This window comes from Neopelma chrysocephalum, unplaced genomic scaffold (assembly GCF_003984885.1).
Source record: "Neopelma chrysocephalum unplaced genomic scaffold, ASM398488v2 Primary Assembly neopelma1_24, whole genome shotgun sequence".
NCBI classification, from domain to species: domain Eukaryota; kingdom Metazoa; phylum Chordata; class Aves; order Passeriformes; family Pipridae; genus Neopelma; species Neopelma chrysocephalum.
Genome location: NW_020897693.1, coordinates 18,880,529 through 18,906,731, shown reverse-complemented (window position 1 = coordinate 18,906,731; position 26,203 = coordinate 18,880,529). Strand labels below are relative to the sequence as shown.

The window sequence follows — 26,203 nt, the reverse complement described above, 5'->3', positions numbered from 1 at the left end:
GCTCACTGCTCACACACACACAGAACACAGCTGATGCCTCCCTGGATTACATCCTTTCCTTACTTCTTCTGTTGCGATAGCATGTTGCCACATCTCACCAGCCTTGCTGAGAAGCATAGGCACGTTCTAGAAAATGCCTGAAGAGCTGCACAATAATCAAGAGGTGAATTCCCAGTGCTTGGAGACTTCAGAAGATGAAGGACAAGGAAAAACAAAAGGAAGAGGGGGGGAGGGGAGAGAGAAAAGGCAGGAGGAAGACAAGTATTTGCTAGACTTCCTCACTTTGCTTTACTGTTCAGCCTCTTCTAATTATTAAAACCCAACAGGACATCTGGTACAGGTTATCCCAGTGAGAAAGCACTCCAAAACACCCATTTCTACATGAGAAGCCATAGCCCTAAAAGTTCAGCAAAACCTGCTGGTGCATGCCAACACTCCATTGTCAAAGTAGTCAGTCTGCAGTTGGATACAAAACCCCTGTAAAAGATGTTTTCCATAGAGCTGCCTGGTTTGCAATCTGATTCAAGAACCTGTCCACTCCATCCTCTGACTTGGGATTTGAAGAGCAGTGTTAACCCCTACACTGTGCCATTGCCACAGCTGCCTGATGCACGATGGCAAGAGAGTGGTAGTGAAGGGCTGCTAAAGTACAGAGGTAGTTCTGCTGTACAGATGGTTGTTCAGGTGCTTCCTGAGTGGGAGATCTGTTGAAGCCAGCATATTCAGTCCCAGGCTAGAACAAGAGCTGCTCCCGACTTTTTGGTCTCCACCAGAGGCTACAGCAAGTCACAGGAGGAAGCTCTGTGTGTGAGAGGGATTTTGCAGCTTAGGGATGAATTTTCAAATAAAAGCCCCAAAGTTGGGTCAGAGCACAGTGTTGAGGAAACAGAAACCCTCGATGCTTCCCAAACCCTGCCAATGACACAGCTTGAGAGCTACTGGATAATACAGTGGCTTTTGAGGACACTGAAAAGGGTTAAACTGCATATAAACTGTCTCAGTTCTCTGCCCAATCCATCATAATAATGGGATTGCCAGAGCTTGTTCATGTCAGTTAATAATACTGTTTAATGTGGCCACTTCTGAAGACCCAAATATAATTCTCCATCTTGGAATACATATGGGACAAAACTGGCCATCCCAATACCTTGGATATGGTATTTAAAGACATGAGTGGCTGCAGTAGCAGCTCACAAGAAGGCTGAAACTCATCCTGCCTGTGTCTGGACTAAGCTTGCCATAATTGAGTTATGCTGCTCATTTGGGAATTATGTTAGCTACAGCTGAACTCTGTTCTCTTTTAATTTACATTATTCTACTATCTTTTCCTTTCTCGTTTCTTGTTTTCCTCTCTACCACCTTCTTCAGTAAGCAACTGTGTTGAAATATTCCAGCCTCTCTGTTTTAGCCTCTTCCAGCTCTTATCTCTTTCATATGTGCTAGTTTTAACTTATTGTGTGAACAAAGGTAAGGACAGGGAACCTTATTAAAGACTTGCATTGACTTCATCTTCAGAATAAAAGGATGTCAGGTATGAGTCTGAGCTTTGAGTTCAAGCCTGATCCTTTCCTAGTTCCCAAAGTCTCCCAGCTCTCCCTGGGGGTGGCCGGTGGCACGGTGTACATGGTGGTCTAGGGACCACTGTATGGTGGGTCTAAATTCAGATTTTTCTATAAGTTTCAATGTTATCCATTTTGGCCCCAGCCCAACCATAATCATTACCCCAAGCCCAAACTTGTTTTTTCCACATGTCGGGGATGGTTATTTTTTTTAGAGCTGATAAACTATCACATCATATGTGTTATCTATCTTTTGTGAAAAATGCCAAGCTGTCAGAATGAAAATATCACATAAATCACACATGAAGTATTTACATTAAAAAAGATTGACTCATAAGAATTTAAACAACCTTTCTGATGGTTCCATCATTTGCAGCCGGTTAGCCAGGTATTGCCAATGTTTCCATTTCTGGAGTTGAAATAAACACAGCACATCAAAATGGAGTCATCAAACCAAAACAAAATGTATTTATCATGGTGCAACAGTCAATGCCATAAGTATGCAGACTTACATATAATCTACACACACTAATATGACTTTCCAGATCTCATATCACATGTTGATACACACAGAATGGACTTGGGAGGAAGCACTTGTTGCCAGTCCCTCTGGGGACTCAGTTTCTTACCTACTTGTAAGGTAGGGTGACACATCACTTTGTTTTTGACAGGGACCATATTGCAATTGTATTGCATTCTCCCGTGAGTCAGAGTGGACAATAATCTCCACCAGCCACATGACAAAATGGTGTGGAGCTTGCTCAGCACATGACCATCCCTCATGGGACGGAGGTTTGGCAGGTGGGAGGTCCCTGGTGGGTCCTCAGAGTGGCCACAAGTTTCTTGGATCAATCTCTGGCTCTTGGAGGGTCTCTGGCCAGGTCTGGAGGGCATCCCACAGCCCAGAGTGCAGTGTGTGCTCTGTCAGGGCCAGACACCTTCTGGATTTGGAATGGCTGGGACTAATTCTGGAAGGTGCTACACCTGCTCCAGGGGAAGCCTTGTGGGAAGAGCCTGGAGGTCCAAGCAGGAGTGGCCAGTGGGGCTGGCTCCCAGCTGTGCTCCCTGCCTGGGGCTGGGGTGTCACTGCATCTTGCCTGGGAAGGTGGCAGTGGGCTGTGGGCCAAAAGCCCTCCCCAGGGCACACAGAAAACTGAAAGATAACGTAGAGCAGTCCGACAACTGGTGTAATAGACACTGTGGGTGGAAGAGCTTCCTAAAAGCTCCAGACTCTCTGTGGGAGGGTTAATACCATATTTACCTTTCCCTCTCCAGTCCCTCTTCCCTCGTCAAGCCTGCACTGCACTGAGCAGGTGGTAGGAATGAAATAACCACAGACCTACAGTCCTAAAAATAGTGGCATTAACAGGGCACTGATCTACGTTATGGCTCTCAACGATTGCTAACAAGGGTGGAGCTGGAGAAGGGTAACTATAGGTGGAAACACAGCAGCGTCTCTGCTGCAGACCAGGCAGGGCAAGGTGAGCAAAGGGCATTTTGCTTTATTGGTGTATGTCACTGCTCCTGGAAGAAAGTCCTCAGCACTTCTCAGGAGCCTAATAATTTGTGGCTGTGTAAGCAGTCAGTGACATTTATGCTGTGACAACCTTACTTTTGTCCAGTCACGCCCTTAAAGATATCCTCACTGGCAAAACCCCAGAAAAACTGGAAAGCAGAAATAAGAGAACTGAAAAAAAATGGAAGATGAAGGTAAAGCAAGAGGAGGAGAACATGAAGAAAGGAGAGAAGGAATGGCAGAAGCAGAGGAAAAAAGTTTGGGGAAAATAAAATAATAAAAAAAGCACTTCATTTGGGGTTTGCAGGAGGTGACTCAGCACCTGCAGATCTGAATTCTCCTTCTGAGTTGACTCTGGCTGGCTACGTGCCTTGCGTCTTGCTCTATCTGAGTTTCTTACCTTGCAAAGCATCCAAGAGGGCAAATGTACTGGCAAAGCACAGGCTTTAAAAATCTTCCAGCAGCCACAGCAGTTAAATGTGACTGAAACCTAAAAAAAGACTGTGGGTGGGATGGGGGGAGATGCAGGAAATCGAGGAGCAGAGAAAAGGTGAGGAGTGAAAAAGTGAGAGGAATGGGGAACAAAAGAAAAGATTAGGGAGACCAGCCAGAGGGGGAGAAGCTCTTGGAAATGAGGTTATCTGTTGGTCAGAGTGAATATGTCCTCTTGCAATGGCAGGGGGAAGAGCTGAACCTCATCCTGCTGACCTGCTGTGGAGACTGATGCTTGTAGGCTCCCCACTGGTGGCACCTCCGCAATCCATGTCACGGGGCAGAGAAGCCAAGTAACCATGGAGACCTGTCACAGAGAGGTTTCTAGACAGGAGGAACGCCTGACATAGAAATGCCGTCCATCGTGCCCCTCCGGCCTGTGCACAATCAGGACGGGGAAGAACCGGGCATCATGGTAGGTTGGGGGGCTTTCGTTGACAGCCAGCTGGCTAGAGTAGGAGCAGCACTGCTCATCCTGACAGCCCCGCTCTGCAATGCTGCTGCTGCGGCTCCTCCAAAGGCCTGTCCTGTGGGAGCCATGAATGCGGCAGAGGGAGAAGCGGCTGGTGTTGAGGGAGAGACGGGAGTTGCCGCTGCAGCTGTGGAAAGCGTGGCGTGAGAAGATGGAGGAGGTGCTGGAGGCATGGTTGCAGCGTTCACAGCCATGGGCTGCCTCGCCATACCGACGCACTGTGCAGCTGTTGTAGGTCGGGGAGTTGGCCAGGTCCATGAGCATGGCCTCCGAGTAGCTAGGGATCAGCTGCCGGTTGGTGCAGATGTGCCACTCCAGCTCGGTGCTGTCCTGCGTGGTGTCTCGGGGCATGCGGTACCGGTACAAGGGCTCCTCTGCCGCACTGGGCGCTGTATACTCCAGGCCCAGCAGCTTCTCCACATGGTAGTGGACATAAGCAGTCCGATACTCTATGAGTACCCTGAGCGGCCACGAGATCATCAGGATAGCTGCCACCCAGAAAGCATAGTGGGACACATACCACGGGAGGTGATCTGGGTCTCCGTAGGCCATCATAAGCTCTTTAAAATCCACATTTTTAAGCTGCATGCCTTCCCTCACCTCCATGTAGTCATCCAGCCCCTCGATCTCTGTGAAGAAGTGAGCTCTCTGAGTCAAGTAAGAGTTCTCAGACTCAATGTTGGCAAAGCTGAAGCACTTGGTGAACCTCAGCTTGGTGGCTGTATGACTCTCCAAGCCCAGGAGCTCCTTGGAGATGTCCTTGTATCCACAGTGAGAGTAGTCAAATTCAGCTTCAGCCACGTGTGTGTTGACCCTCTCATGGTAGACCTGTGTGGTGGTGTAGGCATCGCCATTGCGGTACCGGGTCACCTGCCGGGTTCGCCGTACAAAGTGGTAGCTGATGGCCTTCCACCAAATGCACGGAGTGGCTTGCTGCATGCGGTTGATGCATTCATAGACACTGTCCACATCTGCCTTGTACTGCAGCTCTCTCTTGACGTGGCAGTGCCAGCACTCCACCAGGTACACCACATACAGCATAGAGAGGAAGGCCAGTGGGATATAGACATAGCCATCTGAGCATGGGCTGTCATGGTAGATCATGGACTTGCCCTTGAAGGAGCTATCGAAGCTGAGCTTGGTGACTCGGGCCAGCTGACACCAGGCCACTGCACCCAGGCAGCCGTACATGAGGATGGAGAGGAGGAGGCATTTCCAGTGGGATTCTCGGCACATGCAAGCACTCAGGGACTGTTTCACGGGGCGTTGCTTCAATCACACCGCCGTGCAAGGGGAGAGAAAGACAAAGAGAGAGCGAGGAACCCGTCAGTCAGGCTGCTTTGCACAACACACACAGAGACTGTTGCCTTCAAGACTGTGTCTGGCTTTGCTCTCAAACTGCCTGACTGGGACACCACCCTACTTAACAGAAATGTGAATATAAACAGAAACACCCTGCCAGGGACAGAGGACTCTGGACAAAGCTCCTTCCTTGCTTCCTTATGGCTCTGGGGAGGGAAGTTGTTTGTGAGGCAATGATTCGCTGTGCCTGCACCCTAGTCAGATGGGCCTCTCTTCAGGAGGCAAGATAGGTCCCCATCTCCTTCTTCCTGCCTGGGGCCAGCATCATTTACACACCCTGCCATCTTCTGAGGTTGAGAGGGCTTCACAGCAGGTGAACAGCCAAAAGCGTGGGGCTGTGGACTTGCCCCATTGCTTTGTAAGTGTCTGGTGCCTAGGTGCCCACATGCTGCTGTTGAAGAGGCTTGGGAGCAGCATCCATTGCAAGGCTGCAGCTCCACAGATAGTGCCAGCACAGGAGGACCAGCACTTCATGGAGCTAGAGCTGCTGCCTGACTCAGAGCTGACTCACACCCAGCCCTGAAACCAACCAAATGATCGACACCATTTTCTTGGAGGTGAGCCATTGGGAAAATTACTAGATTCAAGCACATTTAGTTGGAAAAATTGTCAAGATTGCAGCACGATGCAGCATAGCTTCAGGCTGGTTAGAAAACTATCTCTGACCTATAATACCTGAAAAGATTAAGTGTTGGAGCTGAGGGGGTGTGTGTGAATATTTAAAATGTAGCACATCCCTCTCTTTCAACTTCTAAAAGTCAGTTTGGGAGTAGAGCCAGAGTTCGCGCTCCTGTACTTCCACTTTGTCTCCTGAGATAGCGTGATTGCAGTCCTTATCCCAGCCCTGGTGCAGTGTATCAGCTGCATTGTCATGCGATGTTCAGCTATAATGAAAAATGCCAAATCAAGCCAGGCAGCTAGCGGAAACGGAGTTGTCTTCCAGCAAAGAGCAGCAGCAGCATGAGTTACATTACTGGCTGGCAGCTGCCCGTCTATAGAAAGTGCGTGAAGAGAGACACCCTGCTGCCCTAGTAGGTAATGAGGAGGGCTGTCTGCATCCGTTTTGTTACTGCCATCCTCTGCCTCTCCCCTAACTGAGGAAATGACAGTGAGAAAGCAGATACACACTGATACTCATGCATCATCATGCCCTCTGCTGAGCCTGATTTCATGCAAAAATAGAAGCACACTCCTTCTCCCAAGGGGCCACCTCTAATGCATCAAACTGCTCCGTAGATGCCAACAGATGCTTGGTTCAGGAAATGTCTTCTCTTTCTTTCTCCACAGAGAAATTTCTCCCCTACTAAAGCTTATCTTGGACCTACAGCAGTTAGGATTCAGTAAGTGATCTTGAACCAGCAAGGAATTTAAGTAGCAGCATCTTATGACTCAGGAAATAAAAGCATGGCGCCACTAGAAAGAAGAGTTTGCTGTCCTCTCAATGAGATGGAAGCACTGGCATCTAACCTTGAAGGGCTGTAGAATGAGATTTAATGCTGCTGCTTTTTTTTTTTTTTTTTCCTGAGACAGAGAACTGCTTCTAAGCAACTATATAGGGGTTTACAACTTGCTATGAGCACTGCAAAACTAGATTTGGGGTTTGGTTTTGATTTCATAGCTTTTAATCTGACACTGTGTAAGTGCAGAGTAATTTTATTGATTTTAGAGAGCTACATCAATATTCACCTTCAGGAACTTAGGGCAGAATCTGGCCCCTGATTCTTCCTGATGCATCCAGAAGAAATCTGCCAAGAATTTCCATTCTTATTCCAAAACTTTTTTATGTATTCATGTGCCAGAATAAAGAATAATTATTCTGGGCTGTATTCTGAGTGCTGTATTCTCTTTACAGCAGCTACAACAGGTGGAGAGAAGCTAAGTGTTTTATAAAGTACAGGCTTCATAACTTCTGTAGGCAGGGCAGTGAAAAGACCTTAGTATGAGTGAGAATAAGGTTGTTTTTTCCTTAGTCGTTTGCAAGGATACCTTGAAGAACTCCACAAAGTGGCTTCAGACAGTCCCTAAATCAGTTGAAAAATAACTACAGAAGTTTGGGGAATGAATCCCTGAGTTTCATCTCTTGAAACTCTTGTCAAATGCCCACTGCTCAGTCTCAGTGTGGTTGCTGTTTCAGTGTGGGCTTCTGCCCCAGCTGTACCCTGAACTCCACATAAGAGCATCGGGCTCTCCTGACTCATGGGAAATCCACTTGAAATTACTGTTTTTTTATTATTTGTCTCTTCTTGACATGGAACTAGAGTTTTTAAGTGCTAGAGTAATGCAAAAACATGAAGAATTGCAAAGCTCTACTTTTTTTTTCCCCCGGAGGTTTTCTGAGGTGAAAAAACCCTCTAAACATTAACATTTTTCTACTCTGGGCACTGAGACTATGCAGAAGAAAGCAGCTGGGCAATATTCTAATACATCACTTCATGTTCACATTCAGGCTTTCACAGGTACCTCTCATGTAAAATCGCTTACGGTTAATAATGTCAAGAATACCAATGGACCTAGCAAAAAATGCCCAGCAGTGAGTTTTAATGTGAGTGCTTAGGAAGTCCATGCAGCTCCAGGAACCTCATGTTTTTCTATGACTTGTTGGAAATGCTGTCAACGTGTCCCTGGGCACAGCCATGGGAGAAGGCTGTCCCACGTCAGTTATGGCACTATTTGCCAAAGGCACTGCAATCCCACCTTCCCTTTATCTGACTTTCCTTGACTAACAACTTCTCTGTGGTCCAACCTACAACCCACAGATTGGCTTCTGCCCAAGGGGTGATTCAACCAGCCTTGTTGGTTAGGGCAATCAGTGGCTCTATCAGAGTGGGCAAATGCCTCCTAATGTGCTTATCTCTGTGAAATGCCATCTCACCTCTGGGGGATGAGATATCTCTGGTTTCACCAGTCCTGGAGCACCATCCAGCTGGGTTGGCAGTAGCTCAGAGGCTTGCAGGTCCAAGGTGACATTTCTGTATGCAACCTCTGGAGGCACTTCAGAAATGGTCTTCAACCCACTGCACTGAAAGGGCTAGATCAGCCCAAGCCAGGTTTTCTCCATTATTTTTATTGCACCCTGTAGAAAAGGCAGCTTCTCTCATCTTTGTATTAGTGAAGGCATGCAGCCATAGAACCCACTGCCACATCTGATTCACACACCTACCAGTCCAGTTCAGCAGGGCCTTCATGTTCAAAACCCTTTGGTGAAAACACATTTTTTTTTCTCCTGGCTTTTCTAACCCACCGTCTCATTCCCACCATTGTTCCGAGGCAAATCCCACTGTCTGCAGGTCCTCCATTATAAAAGGATCTCTTTCCCAGGGTCTACCTCCCAGCTCTCCCACCTATTTCAAGTTCTGAACACATTCATCTGGCCTATATCCCCTTATTTCTCCTTCCCTTCGCTGAAATAATTATCTAACACAATTATACTATTAGAAACACTACTAGAGTGTAAGAAAGACATGAAATAGAACGTAATTACAGTAAGGGTATCAGACATTCAAAAATCTAATAAGGAAATATATCTTTTCATCTCTCTCTGCGTAACAAATTCATTAATATATTAAGCCAGTGGCTCCCAGACTTTATTAATTAACATACCACCTTCTTGCAAGAATTATGTTTGTGGTACTACATGGAATTTTCTCCTTTCCATGCATAGTGTTTCAAATCTAAACAGGGCAAGCTTGTATTTCTGGATGAGTACAATAAATGCTTAAGGAAACTAGCAATTTCCATGATAAGTGGGGCCAGCCAGTGAGCGGGAGTTGAGTCCTTTGAGGAATGTTGTGGAATCTGTGTTGTTTTGATGTGGAATAAAAGCATAACCTCCGGAAAATCTTAATAGAGAAACATAATTGAAGAAGGCAAAGACAGAGAGCCTGACGAAAAGCCAGAGTCAAAGCCAGAATAGATGGAGGCTCAGTCACTTTGTCCATGAGCCAGGACTTGCAGATTTGCGTCTCTAACCCAAATCAATAGAGGTGTCCTTCCTCTCCTGCTTGTGGGGGCTTTCCTTTGGGCTTTGCTTTCAGCGTTGACCTGAGAAACATCCGGACAGATTAAATGAGACACAGGTTGCTCAGAGAAGTTGTGGATGCCCCATCATTGGAAGTGCTCAAGGCTAGGCTGAACAGGGCTTTGAGCAACCTAGTCTAGTGTAGGATGTCCCTGCCCACGGCAGGGGGGTTGCAACTAGATGGTCTTTGAAGGTCCCTGACAACCCAAACTGTTCTTTGATTCTACAACCACATATTGTGAAGAGAGATGGATTTGTCAAATCAAATGTTTCACCCAAAAGGTCCCAACTAGCTCTCATGACAGTACAATTTGTAAAAATCTCCTGTTTTGGGAGGAATGCTGTGAAGAAGCATAGCTGAGCTGTCAGTATCGTTGTTTATGAATCAAGTTGTTAAAAATAAACACTGTAAATAACATCCTGCTATGCTCTGGCATGCTGCTGAACCACTTTCAGAGGCCTCCCTTCTCATTGCACCTGACTGGATTGGAAATTCCTAACTCTTACCCAAACTATCCATAATCACATGCTAAAATTCACTTTACTTTTTCACACTTAAAAACAATAACAAAAAAATATTTCCCAGATTCTCTAGTAGATCTCAGCATGAATGGGGAAAATGCCATGAGTAAGAGCTGGCATGTGTGGGGAGGTGGCATGTGGGTGTCTCTGCTGTGAGCCTTGCGGAGAGGGACAAGGTTTAGGGATGGCCCTGCCCCGAGCTGTCCCTTGCCCCAGACAGTCAGTCCCACAGCAGTGCTCTGAGTTTGCTTTGGGGTTTTTAGGCCCATCATTTCCAGAAACCTCAGACAGAGCAAAGGGCCTGCGTACCACACAAAATGAAGTCAGCTCCATATCCTCCCATCCTCTGTTTGCTGCCTGGTGGTGTGGACCATTCTGAGACACTAAATAATAGATGCTATTTAATTTGTTGCCACAGCTGCTGGAAAATAGTCCGGAAAGCCCTAACTGCCAATGGAGAACAGGAATTTCAACTGACACCTGTAGCAGACAGGAGTTTCCAGGCTGGCAACATTTCGATTATTTCTCCTTTAAGAAACCTTGTTTGCAAATGATAAAACATCCAGGCAGTGGCTGAAAGGGCAATTGCCTTCAAAGACACCCTCTGATGGCAGATGCCCAAGATCAAAAGCAGGTATGTAAGGGTGGACTGGAGCCTCCCTTGCACGGGCACACCCACCCACTACTCCTCCTGGCTCAACAGCAGCCAGGCCAGGTTCTGGCTGCAGCAACCATAATTAAAATAATTAAAACATGCTCTGTGTTACAGGAGCATGCAGATTTGGGCTATTAATCTTGCCTAGTATAAGGGGTGGAAGGAGAGTGGAGGGGGAGTGCACAGCCTGGCATGTCCCCTGCTTAGCATCTGGAGCCAAGTGTGCTCTGGTGGCAAGAGCAAAGGGTTAGCGGCCAGGGTTTGGCTCTCTGACCCATCCCTTGACTCCTCGCAAGTGACCAGATTTAGGATACTGGTAGGTAAGTTGTAGCTAGTGACCATGCTGTATGAGCCTGCAAGTGACTGCATTGGCGGTGGCCAAGAATGAAAAAAAATTAATTTCCTTCAAACTCTGATTTTTCCTTAAAAAGTATACTTGAAATGTAACAATGATGCTAGAGAACCAGAACAACATATTTCTGGGTAAGTGAATTGTGCTTGTGACTCTAGGTCCCCTTTCTCTTGATGGGTATACAAGAACAAATTAATTCCCCAAGGTCCAAGTTGAGGTGGTCTGGGTATCCCCATTCTTCCAAGTGAGCTGCCCCTTAGCAGGAGGAGGAAGTGCCACACTGCCACACTCAGAGAAGCCCAGACTGATTTCACCAGCCCAGGTTTTTGAGTGCCTAACCTGAAAATCTGGTGCCTCTGTTTTACCAGTGTTGGCTAACTGCTTTCGCTGACCTTTGGATACAAGCATGCCCGATAGCAGGACTCACTCACTAGCCACATGGCAGGGATCCTTGTAGTAGAATAAACAGCCAGACAGGTTTTTTAGCACTTACAGGGAGTCATAGAAATTTCTCCTACCAACTCTGAGAGGTTATTCTGGGTCAGGAAAGTTCAGCTTATATTACAACCCAAATTACATTTACACCTTAAGACTGGGAGACACCATGCCTTTTTCTCATAGCTTCCACATCTCACAGACAATGCAATTTCACTCTAACATCCTATGTACAGCTCAATAACTAGTGGCTGGTAAAAGCTCATCTTCTTTAAAGACGCTCTGCTTTAACTGACAGACTAAAAGAAATAAAGAACCTGCAATCCCCTTTGTAATTTGTTCTGGTGATGACATTTTATTGCCATTGTAATTTTGTCTCACTTCAGCCCCCATTCATGGCAGTGAGGATGCCCATTCTCCAAGTGATGAAAGACTCCTTTCATACGATTGCCTTCTTTCTCTGAACATATTTCTCCATTCTAATTATGACATCCCTCAGCCTTCCTTTTGACAATTTAAATGGGCCAAGGTCTTCAAGTCCTTCACTGCTCTAGCTCTTTTTGGTGCTCTGCCCTCTCTTTAGCACCTTGAGATCCTTCTTGAGTCTGTACCCTGCAAGTAAATACAGAAGTTCAGCACTTATTTCACTGGCATGACACCAAAACATAAAATCACCTTCCATTCTCACTGATTCCTCCCCCTTTTTACTGTCTGCAAGAGTTGCATTAGTAGATTTCTGCCTAGCAACATCCCAGGAGTTCACGTTCAACCACTCACTCACTTGGCTCCCAGGTATTTTTTGAGTCACTGTTTCTGAGGACAACTGAAGGGTTGGCTGCGCTCTCCACCCTGAAATGTGTAACTTCAGGTTTGGCTTTGGATTGAATAACTAAATTATCAAATGAAGCAGATCCCTAAGGAGAACTGTGCTTGTCTCATCATTACAGACCTGCCTGCTAATGTTTGTGCCAACTGTAAATGTTACCAGCAGTAATTTTATGCTTAATTCCAGAGGATATGTCAAATATGGTAATTATTCCTGCAGAACTCTGCCAGTCTAATGGCTAAATATCCCATTAACTTATACAAGACAACTGTTTTCACAAAGCTAAATGTCAATCACAAAAACAAGGCTGTAAGCGTTATGCGGTCACTGAGGTTCTCCTCACACTTCCTGTGCTCACTGGAAGGAATAATTCCATGTGCAGTTCTGCATACAACATTAAGAGAAATCCTCCCAAAGCTTCAGTAGAGCACATTATCACCTAGCTTGCTGTTACTGTATGCTCTTCATCAGTATCTGTATTTTACTCCGAAAGTAGCTGTTTACCAGTGCGGGCTTGAAGCACATCTTTTTCTAGCTGCCTCAGAACTGCTTACAGCATGCAAATGGTTACAGTGAACAAGGAAAATTCTTGTTTTGTCCCTTTCTGATTTCAGCAAAATAAATTTGAACTTATAGTTGCCAAACTGACATCAATAGAAGGGGAAGAAATAGTCTGTGTCCAAAGGAAACACAGAATCATAATTTTTAAAAATTTGATCTATAATTTTGCCTTATCCTTGCTATTTCTTCATTGCTCTCTACTGACAAAATGACTTTTTCCTCTTCTGCCAGCCTTCATTCTTCAGTCTCCTTGAAAACTCCAGCATGAGCTGTATAAGCAGAAAACATGCTGCCACAGCATGAATTTATTCTGTTTGTTTTGTGGACAGTTTGGAGCCCGAGTTTGACTGTCTGTATCTGGTTCACAGACAGATATCCGTGTTCCCCAATTACAAAAGCATTAAAATTCTTCTTTGGGGAAATCATGCCAAAAGTGTTTCCTGTCCTTTTAAACCCCACGTGCATTTGTCCTTGGTGGCTGACCTCAAGAGCTACAATTTTGCTGAAGCAAAATGCTATCATGTCTAAAATGAAAGAATGAGAAAACAGAGGGTAACAAAGACATGGCCTGAATGGAAATAGAGAAATGAAGGGGAAACATGGAAGATGGGAAGAAGTGGAGGAAGGAAAATCATAGCCAAGATATGCTCTAATGCCAGTGCTGAGGCAGGGGAAGGGTGCTGGTAGGTGAGGACAGAGACCACTCAGCCTGGGCAGGGGCAGGAGGGAATCAGCCCTAGAGAAAGGACCCAGGTGAAGATCAACGGAGGAAGCACTGAGCCTGATAGCACAAAAGCACTGTATGAGCCAGCAGTCCTCCCAAGCCCATCTATGACCTGGAAAACAGCTACTCCTGAATGGCTGCTTTCTCGCTGCTGGGAACTTCTCCAAAAAACAGATCTATGTCCCTATCTCCTCCCCACAGCCTGGGGTTGGGATAAGGCCGTGCTAAATTGGCCCAGAGATTCCCATGGAGGTGACAGCATGCTGCAGGGCTGATGTTGCAGCTGTGTCTCAGCAAGATGTGTGGCATCACAGCATGCTCCTGCTCTCTGCCAAGACCTGGCTTTGGGGCTACAGGGTGTCTTTAACCGTCTTCAACAACAAAATGACCCCACAACTTGGGATTACTCATGTAAGAAGAGTTAATCTTATATTTTTATTTTTACCTCTTTTACTTAGCAAGAATAATCTTCTTGTCCATGGGGAAAAAAAGAGTGGGGGAAACACTGACGGAGGACTGGAAGAAAAGAAATAAAATTAGGGAAGAAAGAAGAAAAAATGGTGGATAAATTAACACCAGTCATAATTGAATTTGCCTCTGTGGATTTATGCTTGTGATTAATATATCCCAATGAGATACCCAAAGGGGAAGGAACAATTAATAACCACAAGTCATACACTTTGGCAGATGGTGACCTGCCTGGATGAAAGCAGAATTTTCTTTCTAACTATGAGAGACTCCTTCATCTTGGTCCCACCTCCTGACGGACATGGCAGGACATAACACAGAGAGGACCACTGAGTCTTTGCTAGACAAGCCCTAGGCTGTGCTGTTAATCATAACTGAGGTGAGCCCTGACACTATGACCAGCCTCTGGTGCTGAAAAAGGCTTCACCACTTCTGCAGTGGATAGGGATGATGCAAGAAGAACAAGCAGATTTCTATCCACTGTCCCAAAGCAGCTGCAACAGATGCAGGTGCAGCTATTATCTCCCAGCTCCTGAGGTAATCCTGGTGTCTGGGGTGGTCAGGGAGAAGACAACTGCACAAGTGTCATAGTACAACCTCTTAATGCTTTCCAGGGCCAAATGAACTCCTAGGTCAAATCCTTATTAGTACAGTGAGCCCCTTGCAGGGCTGTGCTAAACCAGATGTCGGTGTAATGGTGAGTAGAAGTGCTCCTTCACCATGTGACTGAATCTGGGCACTGCATGGGGTATCAGTAATAAGGCCTGGTGAGGGAAAAGGGAGATACTACAACTATAATCTCATCAATCCCCTCCTGGGGAACCTAAACAAAATTCCTCCTGCCATCCATCTCGAACGACAAGAAGCCCATTACCCCTAGCTCATGCTGAGCCAGTAGCAAGTGCTATCAGCACGGCTGCAAGCACAAGGGGGAAAGGGAAATAAAACGGATAGAAGGCAACAAAAAAAAAAGCCATTTTGCATCAAAGATAATTTCCCTCCAGCCTTTGAACAGGTAGCACATTCGTTGCTGCATGTATATTTTAGATGCACCATTTGCTCTTCTGCCACAAAACTCCTGTGAGAATGAAAACTCCTGCAGGCGGGGGCCATGATGTCAATGCATAGCAGATACGCTGTTACTAGGTTTGAAAATAATAACCTGTATGCACTCCACGTGTTGGTAGCGTCACTGGCTCAGACATTCACTTTGGCAACTGCCCTCCTGTGGTGAGCAGGGATCACCTGGTTTCTCATTTTAATCCATGCAGAGATTTAATCTCCTCCTTCCATCAGTGGAGCTGTCAGAGAAACACCTCAGGGTAGGAAGGTGCGTCAAGTCAAAACTATGAAAAGACACAAATATTGCTGATCCACCTGAACTTCAGATGCCTGAAATACCATACAAAGACAGTGTGTTATTTCACAACATTCATCCTTAGGAATTCTAGCCAGCATCTGAAGATGAGGAAAGAAGAGGTCAGGACGGAAGGAGCCTCCAGTCCTCTTAAATGTCAGATTCAGCATTAGCTCTTGCAGGATACTCCTGAGTTCTTCAAGCAGAAATAAAGGAAATCCCAGAAAGTAAAGACATTTGGATCCCAGAGAATATATATGCTGTTCATTGCAGCAGGATGGGAAAGCCACTCACTGAAATGCAAGGGTACATATGTGAGTGTCATGAAGAATTTGGCCCTAGACACATCCACGGGTGACACTTCCACATGCTGCTCCAAGGAAAGCTGTGCAATTACATTTTCAGTGCCAAGGAATCCTAGCAACAAAGTGGTCACCATTTACAAAATAGAAATTATGGCTATTTTAGTGGCAGCTTCTTACAAGAGCACAAAAATGCTGCACTAACAAAATCATTGCTTCTCCCCCCAGATTCCTGTTGTTGCTGTCACTGGCTTTTGACTCAGTAACAATACAAAGAACGTATTCAGGGACAGAGGATTTTTCCCAGTAATGCCAATGCTGGGTATGAGTTCATCAGGAAAGAAAAGCTGGGATTCAAGCTGTCTCAGAGCAAGAGGGTAGCTCTAGGAACACTTCTTTTTGCTACACTTTAAGTACCCATCATACTTAGTTCATATTACCTCTGCCTTGAATATTGGTGGTTTCTAGTAGACACGGGATGAATTTTACAGGTATAACAACATGGCTTACCTCAACACATATCAGTTAACTGATAAAAGCATCACATAACCTCAGGAAAGCTCCTGGGATGCAGTTCCCAGCCACTGCCAGATTAGTGAGACCAAGTGATTGACATGAGGCATAGCTGTGCCACTCAGTATTTTCCAGCTTGCTTCGTGCCTAGCCAGCCGCTTGCCCCCTACCACAGCCAGCCCCACTGCATGGAGGTTTCTGGGCAGGTGCTCTTGCCCCTGCTCTCACTCTGGAGGGAGATCCTGAAAGGGCTGATGGCAGCATGCATCCATCTGTTTGTCCTGTGGCTGCAGAGTAGAGCAGTCCTCACCTTGGCAGGAACAGTCTTCAGTGTGCTCCAGCCTGTGAAAACCAGACCCAGCTCCCTGTACCCTTGGACAAGCTGCAGGCAACACAAAGGTGCCACAGCCCCCGGGGATCAGCTAGGTGCAACTTCCTGACTGGTGCACAGGTGTTACCAGTGGCTTTGCTGAGACAAAGGGAAAACTGACACTAGCCAAAGAAAACAGAGGGGATGGTGGGACCAACTACCATTGCTTCAGTCCAGGAGGGATGGGGACAGCAGGGAGGAGAACGGGGGAGAGTAGCTATCTGCCAGCCTCTGTGTGCTTGACAAAGTCTTAGCTGGATTTAACAGGAATCCTGTAAAACCTGCTTCTCCCTCACTTTATACAGAAGATACAGCTCTCCAGGAGTGGGAGAGGAGTGAGCAGGAGGCTGGCAATGCTCAAGCCAGTGTTCTCCTATGCTGTGCATGCAAATCAGCCTGCAGCATGGGATGTTGGTGCCATAGTTGAGTGGTGTACTAAAGCTTATCCCTTCCCACTCCCAGGTCCCTACAGTAGCCAGTGCTCTCCTCATCCTTGAGGACCATGTCCTGTGCCTTACTGTTCTCATCATTGTCACAGGTCTTGGGTGTCCTGCCAGACCTTCCCTCAGCCTCAACATGGGGACTGAAGCCAAGCTAGACAACAGCCACGGACCAGTTTCTCGGGGGGGGGGGAGAAGCAAGGGGCCAGGAAAGACAGCCTTGTGAGGAAGAAGCCGGTGGAGTGTTAGTTCTCCACCAGGTATTTGCAGTCTAGTCATTGAATGCTTCTGTTTGAAGATTTTGTAAATTAGAAAAATAGTTAATTATTATGAATACCTTTTAATCTTTGCTTATTCTAAAGGAACACCTTGGGATTTAAATGGAGTATATAGAAACAACTCTCAAGTCCTCAGAAGAAATGTGATCCAGGACTGATCCAAGCTCCAGAGAAGTCTGGGGAAGTCTTTCAAAGGGAACTGTGAATGAAGCTTTGCCCAGAACCACCACATTTTACTTTTATTCTCATTTATTGAAATGCCATCCTTTTATTCTAGTAAAATCAGAACAACATAGCTCTGTGCTTTGACCTATCAACCTCTACCCTTCCCATGTGTGACCTCGCAGTTGGAGGTCATCAGCCACACTTCAGCAGAGGAACTGCCAGCCCCACAGCACTGGGCTGGTGCAGCTGAGGCTGTGGCCATGCCAGGTCCCTCGTGCTGCTGAGATGAGCATCCCTTGCAATGAGATCCAGCCACTGCTCAGGCTTCAGCTGTTCTGTCAGATGTGGGGAATGTGTTTCCCCATCTCTGCACCTTCCTGAACACAGCTGCTACCTCAGCACTGTCAGGTTTTTATAAGGGTACTCCGGTTAAGATGAGGCAGTATCCCAGCAGCTAATGTTTCCCTGTGGGAAACAAGGTTTTATCATAAATATTACTTTTCTCTCCCTCTTGCTTCTCTCTGTGACACATTCTGCAATAACATGATGGCACTGCAGGTGAAAACTTAACTGGAAATTCATTTAAACACTTAATCGTTAAAAGGGATCCTGGGATCCAGAACACCTCATTTTTATTACTTGACTTGACTTTGACCCATGTCATGGTGCCAGCACACCTTTTTATATCTCCTGAAGACACTGAAAAAATAGCATTTATAAAGTGATTTCACATAAGCATTGCAGCACCACTTGGAAGGAAGGCAGCTGATCTGCATGTGAGCTGTTGCATCCTGCCACTCTGAGTATCAGCTGGTGGGAAGCAGAGGATTTAGCTCCTGCCCTGGCCTGCTCACAGGCAGTCCCCTGCAGAGAACCACGGAACATCTCAGGCCTGAAGACAGACTGTCATTCCCACCCTTTCAGCACATGCTCTCACTAGTGCCCTCCTCCACCAGATACCAGCACCTCTGGCTGGCCATCTTACCTCCAGGCAGCCACGAGGGAGTTCTTCTCTTTTCTTTGGTCCTCAGAGGGACACTCATGCTGGCACGACTCTACTAGCAGATGCTGCCACGCCAGCCTCCACAGTGCTCTGAGCTCCCTCTGCCCATTGCAGGGTCAGGGACATGGCACAGTTTGTGCCTGAGGCATTCAGGCTCTTCTAGCTCTTGTCCTCCAGGACACACCGTGCTGGTTTGCAAGAGATACTCAAAGTAAGATGCTGATGCCTCGTGCTGAACCACTTTGTTACCACACTAATCTAATGTTGTATTCCACAATTCCCAGTCCAGCTCCTAAGGGCAATCAATCATTTGGCTATGAAGAAGGCCTTCAGCCATAAATGCATCATCACAAATCACTTCTCTCCCAAAGCCAAATACGTTGTGACCTGCAAAAGTCTCTGACTGATCCTACTCTTTTCCCTGGTAAGGTCAGGTTATTCAGACTCCACATTTGCAAGTTGCCTCAATTACCTACTTTTAGCTTCCTTGCCAGGAGTGTGATCCTTTGTGATCTGCTCTTTGCTCTTTGCTGTCAGCTCCTACCTTGCTGGTCCCCACTCTCACCAGCTGGCTGTTTCCACCAATCTGCCCAGAGGCCCAGTATTACCATTCTTTCCTTAAGAAGGTCTCTGCTGGCTGAATGCTGAACTGGGATGTGCAACACCTCGGATGTATAGAAACAATGCCATGTCTGAGTTGGGACTCTCTGTACATTCTTCACCTGATGTAAAGCCCTGGAAATCAAAAGTTTGTGCATTCCATGGGGTGTGAGCCCCTTCATCCTTTCCCAGTTGCATGTGTGGCACCTTGAGAGAGGCTGCCAGCTACACCAGACACCATTTCACAACCTTAACTCCACACTGGGAGGGCTGCCAGCCTCCTGGTGCTGCTGAGCTACTGGCACCATGCACAGCCAGGCTCCTCCATCCTTCCCACTCACCATCTGTCCTGCCCATTTGAGGCACTTTTCTTGCTTGTTTTCATGGCTGCAGAGATGTGCTGTGGGCAGAGCAGCAAGCACTCAGGGACCAGCTGACATGGGTGGCTGTCAGAGGCAGCTTCAACCCCTGACCTGCCTTGTGTGCTGCTGTTGGCAGAAGCCCGTCCAGCTCTACTGCAGCAGCATCCCCACTATAATATGGTGCTGGCTCTTCTGTGCAGTGCTGCTTAAACGAAGAGCTAGAGTTTGGGGGAGTTAACAAAGCTGTTACAGCAAATGTGACCTCAAAATTTTCAGTATGTGCTATTTTTAACTTTACAGGTCTTAAGCTCAGAGGAACACAATGAATGATTAGAGTCTGAAAGTGAACTATATTTTCCATGATTAGAACTTAAAAACTAATTAACTACTTAACCATGCTTTTCCAAAAAGTAGAACTCCTACTCTAAGTGGAAACTCAGCCACAGCCTTATCTACAGTGTAACAGTGTAAGTCTCACTATAACAACGGAAGGGCCTTACAGTGCTGAAGATAGCTCAGCAGCCACTGCTTTTGGTGTCAACTCAAACACGTGCCAGGACACACCTAGAAACAAGCCCTACTCATTATGGAACCACTTGAAGATATTTCACTCCTTTTATTCTCTGTTTCCACCATGTCCCTGGTCACTGGCAATGATTTGAGCTATTTTCTTCCAAGGCGTAGAAACAGATGAGAGGAAATAAAGTGCTCCGTTCCCAGGGAGAAGATACCTCCTACCTCACTTTTTGCAATGATTTGCACAGACTGAAAAGTATCCTTGGTATACACACTCTCTTTCTTGAGGGAGATCATCATCTGAGGTCTCTGAAGTGAGAAAGGGAGAACAAGGAGAGTATTTGGGCACTCAAAAAAGTGTGCAGACCCATTGCTTTTCTGCTGGTATCAGGTGACTCTGTGTCCACCTGAAAAAACAGCATTAGGAACCAGGTCTGAAGGGGAACTACCACCAAGTTACCTAGTCTGTCCCTTTCCCATGAGACAACATCTACATAGTTAACAGCTATTTGCCTAAATTGTCCTTATAACCTTCCAGTTATAGGCAGAACTCCACAAGTTCCCCAGTTGCTCCAGCTCAGCATTTTATTGAGAAAATTCCCTTACTTGCAAGATTGGGAAAGTCAGCCAGAAGGACCAACTCACTTCAGTCTCAGCCACAGTGGCAAGGTGCACTCTTTCTTGGAGAGGACAGAAGACTCTGCCTGTAGAAGCCCACACAGCTGGAGCCAAGGCTGCCCTTCAAAGCTCAGATGCATTAATTTGATATTTCCTATCTATTTTTTAAAACCCTTGACAGTTTCTAAGTGAAGTGGAGAAGACAGCCAACTCCAGGGCACCAAGAACAGACATGTGATTAGATGATAAAGTGGGACAATGAAAAGAACAAAAGCAGAAAAAAGATGCGATGCTTCAGCATGGATATTCTTACAACAGAATCTGCAATGGAAATACTGCCTGGAACTGCAGGATCATGAAAAAAAGCTTTCCAGTTCCTCTGATGCCACTCCTGCTGCACTTTTTCCTTTGTCTTTACAAGGGAAGTCATCTGGAACAAGGAATGAGGAGCACTCCTTAGTTTATGTCTGATGAATAAAGCAAGGGCAGGAGGGGAAGAAAGGGTCTTGTTCTGTTTGACCTTCACTCAAGAGGGGAAATATCATGCACTGACTTGAAAAAATAACTGTTTTGTCAGTCATACTCACTTGGGATGGTGACAGCCTTCCACCAGGCAAACCATGAGTTATCATTCAGGGGGTTAGCTGAGCAGGTCTTTTGCATGAGGTTTGGAAGTGCTATAGGGAAGGAAAAGTGAAGCTTTCCATAGGAATCATGTCTCATATTTCCTGCCCTCCTCTGGCAGTGCCTGTTAGGTGAGTGTCCCGTGCAGCTCTTGAAGGGGAAGGTTTACATAGAAATAGCCCCTCACTGGAGATTGATACACAATGGTCCCTCCAAACTTTTGCTTAAAAGGTGGTGGGGAACATTAACCTCCATCGCAGCCTCTGTGCCCTCCCTTCTCTCCATCCCCTGCACCTGGGCTTGTTTCTCTTGAGCACAGAAGTCTTGGGAATGACAAGACTCTCAAGGAAGAGGACAGTGCCACAGAGGCAGTGGGGTGTAAATGGGCTCCTGCAGATCTGCAAGGGAGCAGAGTTGATTAGACTGTGGAGATCTGCTGGTGAGAAAGGGGCACATACAGCAGGCCTGATAAATCGGAAAAGGTTGTCTGCCTCGCTGCCTCTGCCACCTCTCATCCACCTGTGTACAACTCAGCCCATAGACAGGGACAATTTAAAACTAACTGGTCTAAGTTATTAAGGGCTTTATGCCTGGTGTTTTCAATGGCATAAAATAAGCCTTGACAAATTAAATAAGTGTTGGGGGAAAGGGATAAAAAAGCTGGAGAACTGGGTGTCTCTTCAGTGGCACACTTAAGAGGAAAGGTCCCAGCTATGTTTTGACCTGACAGCCTCTAAAACTGTAGCCTGCAAACAAGCACTCTGTATGTTTTTTTAACTTGTGACACCCCCTTGGTGCTGTTGTGACCATGAACAGCACTTTTCAAATAAGCTCCTGTTGCATTTCCCACCGGCAGTAAAAGGCAAATGAGGCAGTTTTAAGTGGCCTCTCTTTTCTGTAACATCTCCATCCTTGAGCCGATGACCATGGGTCTCACGAACATTGACCCATGAGGTTTTCCCTTTTATTTAAATGGATTAACTGGTTACATTATGTCATGCCCAGTTAAAGTTCTTAAATATGGAAGAGAAGATAAAACCAGGCATGGACAACTGCTGTTTGACTCTGCCAGTACAAACAAGACAAATACGTATTTCAAAATGTCAGGTGGCTGCTGCTTTCAGCTTTCTACAGTGATTACTTGGCTTTGGAAGCAAATAAATTATGTTTGTACTCACCGGCTTTGCTTTCCTGAAAAAAACCCAACACCTTCATTTCCAATTAAGATTTAAAAATTTAAATATTTAAGGTCACTTCCCAAGTGAGGTGTAAATTGGCAGAAATGCAGAAAAGTCACTATCAAATCTTCAGTGTAGGTGGAGGCTGCCACAGTAATATCAAGAAAAATAGCCAGACCACTGCTTAACCAGGGCAGTACACAGCAGCAGGTTCTGCTATTTCAAAGAGGAAAATAAAGGCAAATATGTCCAGAGAATTAATCTACAGCAATAACTGCTGAAACATTTGGAAAAATGCATCCTTTACATTCCCTCCCCTGAAAGGGGATTGATTCCTTTTCAAAAGAGTTCATGGGATGGTAGAATTCTACACTAATACCAAAAGCACATCTATTTCAGGTCATCCAGCTTGAGCAGTCCATATCTCAATAGAAAAAACTCGAGTCAGAATACTGGCAGGTAATCTGAGGGCTTGTGGTCCTTGGCAGAGGAGGACAAGGGCCATGACAGGTAACTGAACTGACGTGCTCCTTTCTGCTCCACAGCTGCAACTTGGCTTGTCTTTCTTTCAAAAATAAAAACTTAGACTTCAGACACATTCTCTGTTAATAGCTCAGGGTTATGTCTCATGTTGATTTGTTACCCCAGGACACCAACAAAGGCAATTTTCAGTCATTGTCACCATTTAGGTCCATGCATTTGATCTAAGTGAAATCCATAAATGACGAGGCTGAACAGAGAAGCCCATGAAATGCCCATTTAATACCAATACTGGGCACTTACATGCAACTGCAAGTCCAGGTCCAAAAAGGCTATTTACATGGTGATGTGGAAAGCATGAGGAAAGGACCAATACTGTAGGACTGCAGTGTTAAGATATCACTGTTACAGGTGTTTGAGATATAGACTCAAATGTGCAAATGTTTGTGTTGGTACAGAAGAAAAACTGAGAACAGGATGAGTGAAGCAAGATATAATGTGCTTACCAGAGAGATCAAGTGCTTTAGTGTCTAGAAATGGCTTAGATGTTTTCATGGTGGACTTAATATATTGGAAAGCCTTCAGTAGCTCCTGGTCCTAGACCAAATAAATCAAAAAATCCCTTCCAGCATTAACCATGTATTGATCTTCTGCAGGGCTGTAATTACACTGGGGAGCTCTACTGCTGGAACAGCAGTTGTATCCTGGATCCAGCCACAGCTCTTCATGATGAACTGTGTTGCAGGTGTTTAAAAAGCAATCAAACAGGAGAAAACCCTAATTTTCACCTATGGAAGACAGTTTTTCAACCTGAGCTGTAAAGTCAATTTTCAAGTAAAGGTGGTTTAAAAGGTGCTGTTTGGTTTTAGCCTAAGTATACTGCAGAGTCACATAGGCTTTGTTGAGGATCCTGGATTTTGACTATAGGATTATGAGACTGTTGATGAGCCATGGGACCTGTTAACAAAAGCTTTGAGCAGACTAACTGTATAACACAGTGTTCCAGGGCTGCTTTCACTTTTGTTTTCAGTCTTCTCTGCCTGCTTTAAGGCCGTTCTCTGCACTCCTGGGAGCATGCACATTTGTTTTAAACTCCATATTACGAAGAAATTTCACTGACTTCCATGATTTGCACATGAATTATACAATGTAAATGACAGACTTGTCAAAACTGTTGGAAATAAAGGCTACATTAGGCATAAAAGAAAATCCCAGGCATTTCTAAAACAGGGCAGCTTGATGTCCTGAGCGTGTAGGACTGCGCACGCATTGTCACCTACTGTCACACAGCTCTGCAGTTCTGTCTGGCCAATACCTTGTGGCTCAGGATTCTGTGTCAACATTCAGACACATCCATCATTCCCTCTCTATGCTATGCAAGGCCAAAGTAAGTGCTTCACAGATGACTTGAAGAAACATACTAAGCTGTATTTTCTCCACTGCCTTCTACTGTAGATTAGGTAACAGAAGTGCCTAGGCCCCAAGGGAAAAAGAGAGGCATGACCTCCTCCTTTGCCCCAAAACACCTGAAAGCCACAGAGCCCCAGACTGCAAGCCCCTTCCTATGCTCAGTATGTCCCTCCGGCCACTTCCACTAGTGCCTCGCAAAGCTGCAGTCGTCTTGACTGCATTTCACAGGTCCCAGGGAAGCGGTAGGCTCTCCTAGGCCAAACGCCACGGGGCTCATGTAGCCAAACTTCCACTGGGCTGGCCCGCTTTCCCCCCAGTGCATCGTTCCGGTGCAGGGCCGGTGGCTCAGCGGCCGCCCGAGCCCGGCAGCAGCGCACGGCTGAGCGCAGGGCCCCGTCGGTAAAACCCCGCACCCAGCGACCGGGGGGCTGCGGTCTCCCCGCCGGCGCGGTGGGCTCGGCGCGGCCGCGGGTGTCCCGCGGGCGGCCCCGGCACTGCAGGGCGCGGCGGGGCACGGCTCCGCACCGCGGCTGCAGGTAGCCGGGCGGGCGGTGGCTACGCTCCTTGGTTCTCCCCGCGTCGCAAACACCCCCAGTCGGGGCACCTTCCTCCGGCCGCGGCTCCCCGGTTTCCTCCACGCCCCCACCGCCCCGCACCCCTCGGCAAGGCTGCTTTTGCCCCTCCCGGTCCCTCCCGGCCCGGCCCGGGGCGGACGCCCCCGCCGCCGCTCACCTCCTCCCGCACGGCGGCGGCGGGCCCCGGGGCGGGGGTGCTTCCCGGCCCGCTCTCAGCAGCCGCCTCGGCTTCCCCCTCCGAGGACATCCTTGGCCATCACCGGCAGTGGCGGCGGGGGCTGCCGGACCCCGGGACGGCGGAGCCCCCCGCGGCCGCGCCCCGCACCGTGGCCGTGGCGAGCCGCCCCCGTCGCCCAGGGCCGCCCTGCCGGGTGCTCCGGACTCCCTCCACCATCCCAGGCAGGCGGGCAGAGAGGGACGGAGGAGGCGGCGGAGGGGAGGAGAGAAAGACGAGGCGGAGTGGGGGGTGTCCCTGCCGCTCCCGGCCCCCCCAGGTGGGCAGGCGAGAGCCCGGCGGCTCCTGACGCGCCTCTGCGGGCGGCTGGGAGATCCGGCGTGCACCTCCCCTTCCCGAGAGACGACCTCCGAACCCCTACCCTTCCCGGGGTGTCCCCTCCTGTCTCCTTCTCAGGGATAGCCTCGCTGCCCCCTCCGCGGGTGCGCCCCGCCTCCTCAGGGATGTGCCCCCGCCGCCGGCCACCCCCTCCCAGCGCATCTTCAACGCCCCCATCGCCCGCGGCGCAGCCCCAGCCACTTTTCCCTCTTTTCCCCAGAACCCGCATTTTGCCCGGGCTGGCGGCGGGACGCGGCCCGGCAGCAGCAGCAGGAGAAGGAGAAGGCGGCGGAGGAGGCAGGCTGCCCTGGGGAAGCGCTCCCCCACGGAGCAGCCGGACAAACTTGCCCGACGCGGCTCGGGGATGCCCCTCTCTCCCCCCTGGTCGCTGGGCGCGCGCACCGGGGGCAGAGGACGGCGCTGCCGGGACGGAGCCCCGGGGCTGCTCCAGCACCGCGGCCCTGCTGCCCACCTTCACCTCCTTTTTCCCAGAGGAGTAGCTGGCACAGGAAATGGAGGCACCCAGCTGCTCCTGCACCTTCCTACCCTCCTTGCGGCCTCAGCCTCTCCTGTGGTTTCATCTGTCTCCTGCACAGGTCTCCCCTTACAATTGCAGCCTCCTGCAAACTCCCTACACTCTCAACATTTCTTGCTTCTGCCTGCACCTTGTGCTCAGTGCATCCAGTCATGATCTTCGCTCCTGCTGATCAGGACTGGTGTACTGCACCACCTTACTTTGGCATGTTTGCTTCATCTTTCATTACACTCTTGTGTAGCTCATCTAATTTGATCCGTTTCTCTCTCTGTGCCCTAGAGCAGCGTATTTTTTAAATCCTTCATAAAAGTCTTGTAAACAGCCAATCAAACAATCTTGAAGCATCAACTTTCACTTTAATA

The 26,203-nt window shown here is 47.5% G+C and overlaps 1 protein-coding gene across 5 annotated transcripts; it reads right to left on the bottom strand.

The window, feature by feature from the left end:
• Positions 1 to 663: 663 nt before the first annotated feature.
• LOC113979122 (transmembrane protein 151B-like) lies at positions 664 to 25,414 on the bottom strand. 5 transcript variants are annotated; one of them, XR_003537729.1, is made up of 3 exons: positions 24,911 to 25,307; positions 3,476 to 5,308; positions 664 to 1,968 (listed from the first exon to the last, which is right to left on the bottom strand). XR_003537729.1 is itself a non-coding variant. In XM_027706613.1 (3 exons), the coding sequence occupies exon 3, from the start codon at positions 5,273 to 5,275 to the stop codon at positions 3,878 to 3,880; it is 1,398 nt and encodes a 465-aa protein (XP_027562414.1). In that variant the 5' UTR covers positions 5,276 to 5,308; positions 15,125 to 15,308; positions 25,350 to 25,414; the 3' UTR covers positions 2,005 to 3,877. The 5 variants fall into 5 exon arrangements, 4 of the variants coding, with proteins under 4 accessions (XP_027562414.1, XP_027562424.1, XP_027562419.1 ...); XM_027706613.1 differs by lacking the exons at positions 664 to 1,968; positions 24,911 to 25,307 and adding exons at positions 15,125 to 15,308; positions 25,350 to 25,414 and having other exon boundaries at positions 2,005 to 5,308; XM_027706623.1 differs by lacking the exons at positions 664 to 1,968; positions 24,911 to 25,307 and adding exons at positions 15,125 to 15,263; positions 25,350 to 25,388 and having other exon boundaries at positions 2,005 to 5,308.
• Positions 25,415 to 26,203: the final 789 nt, after the last annotated feature.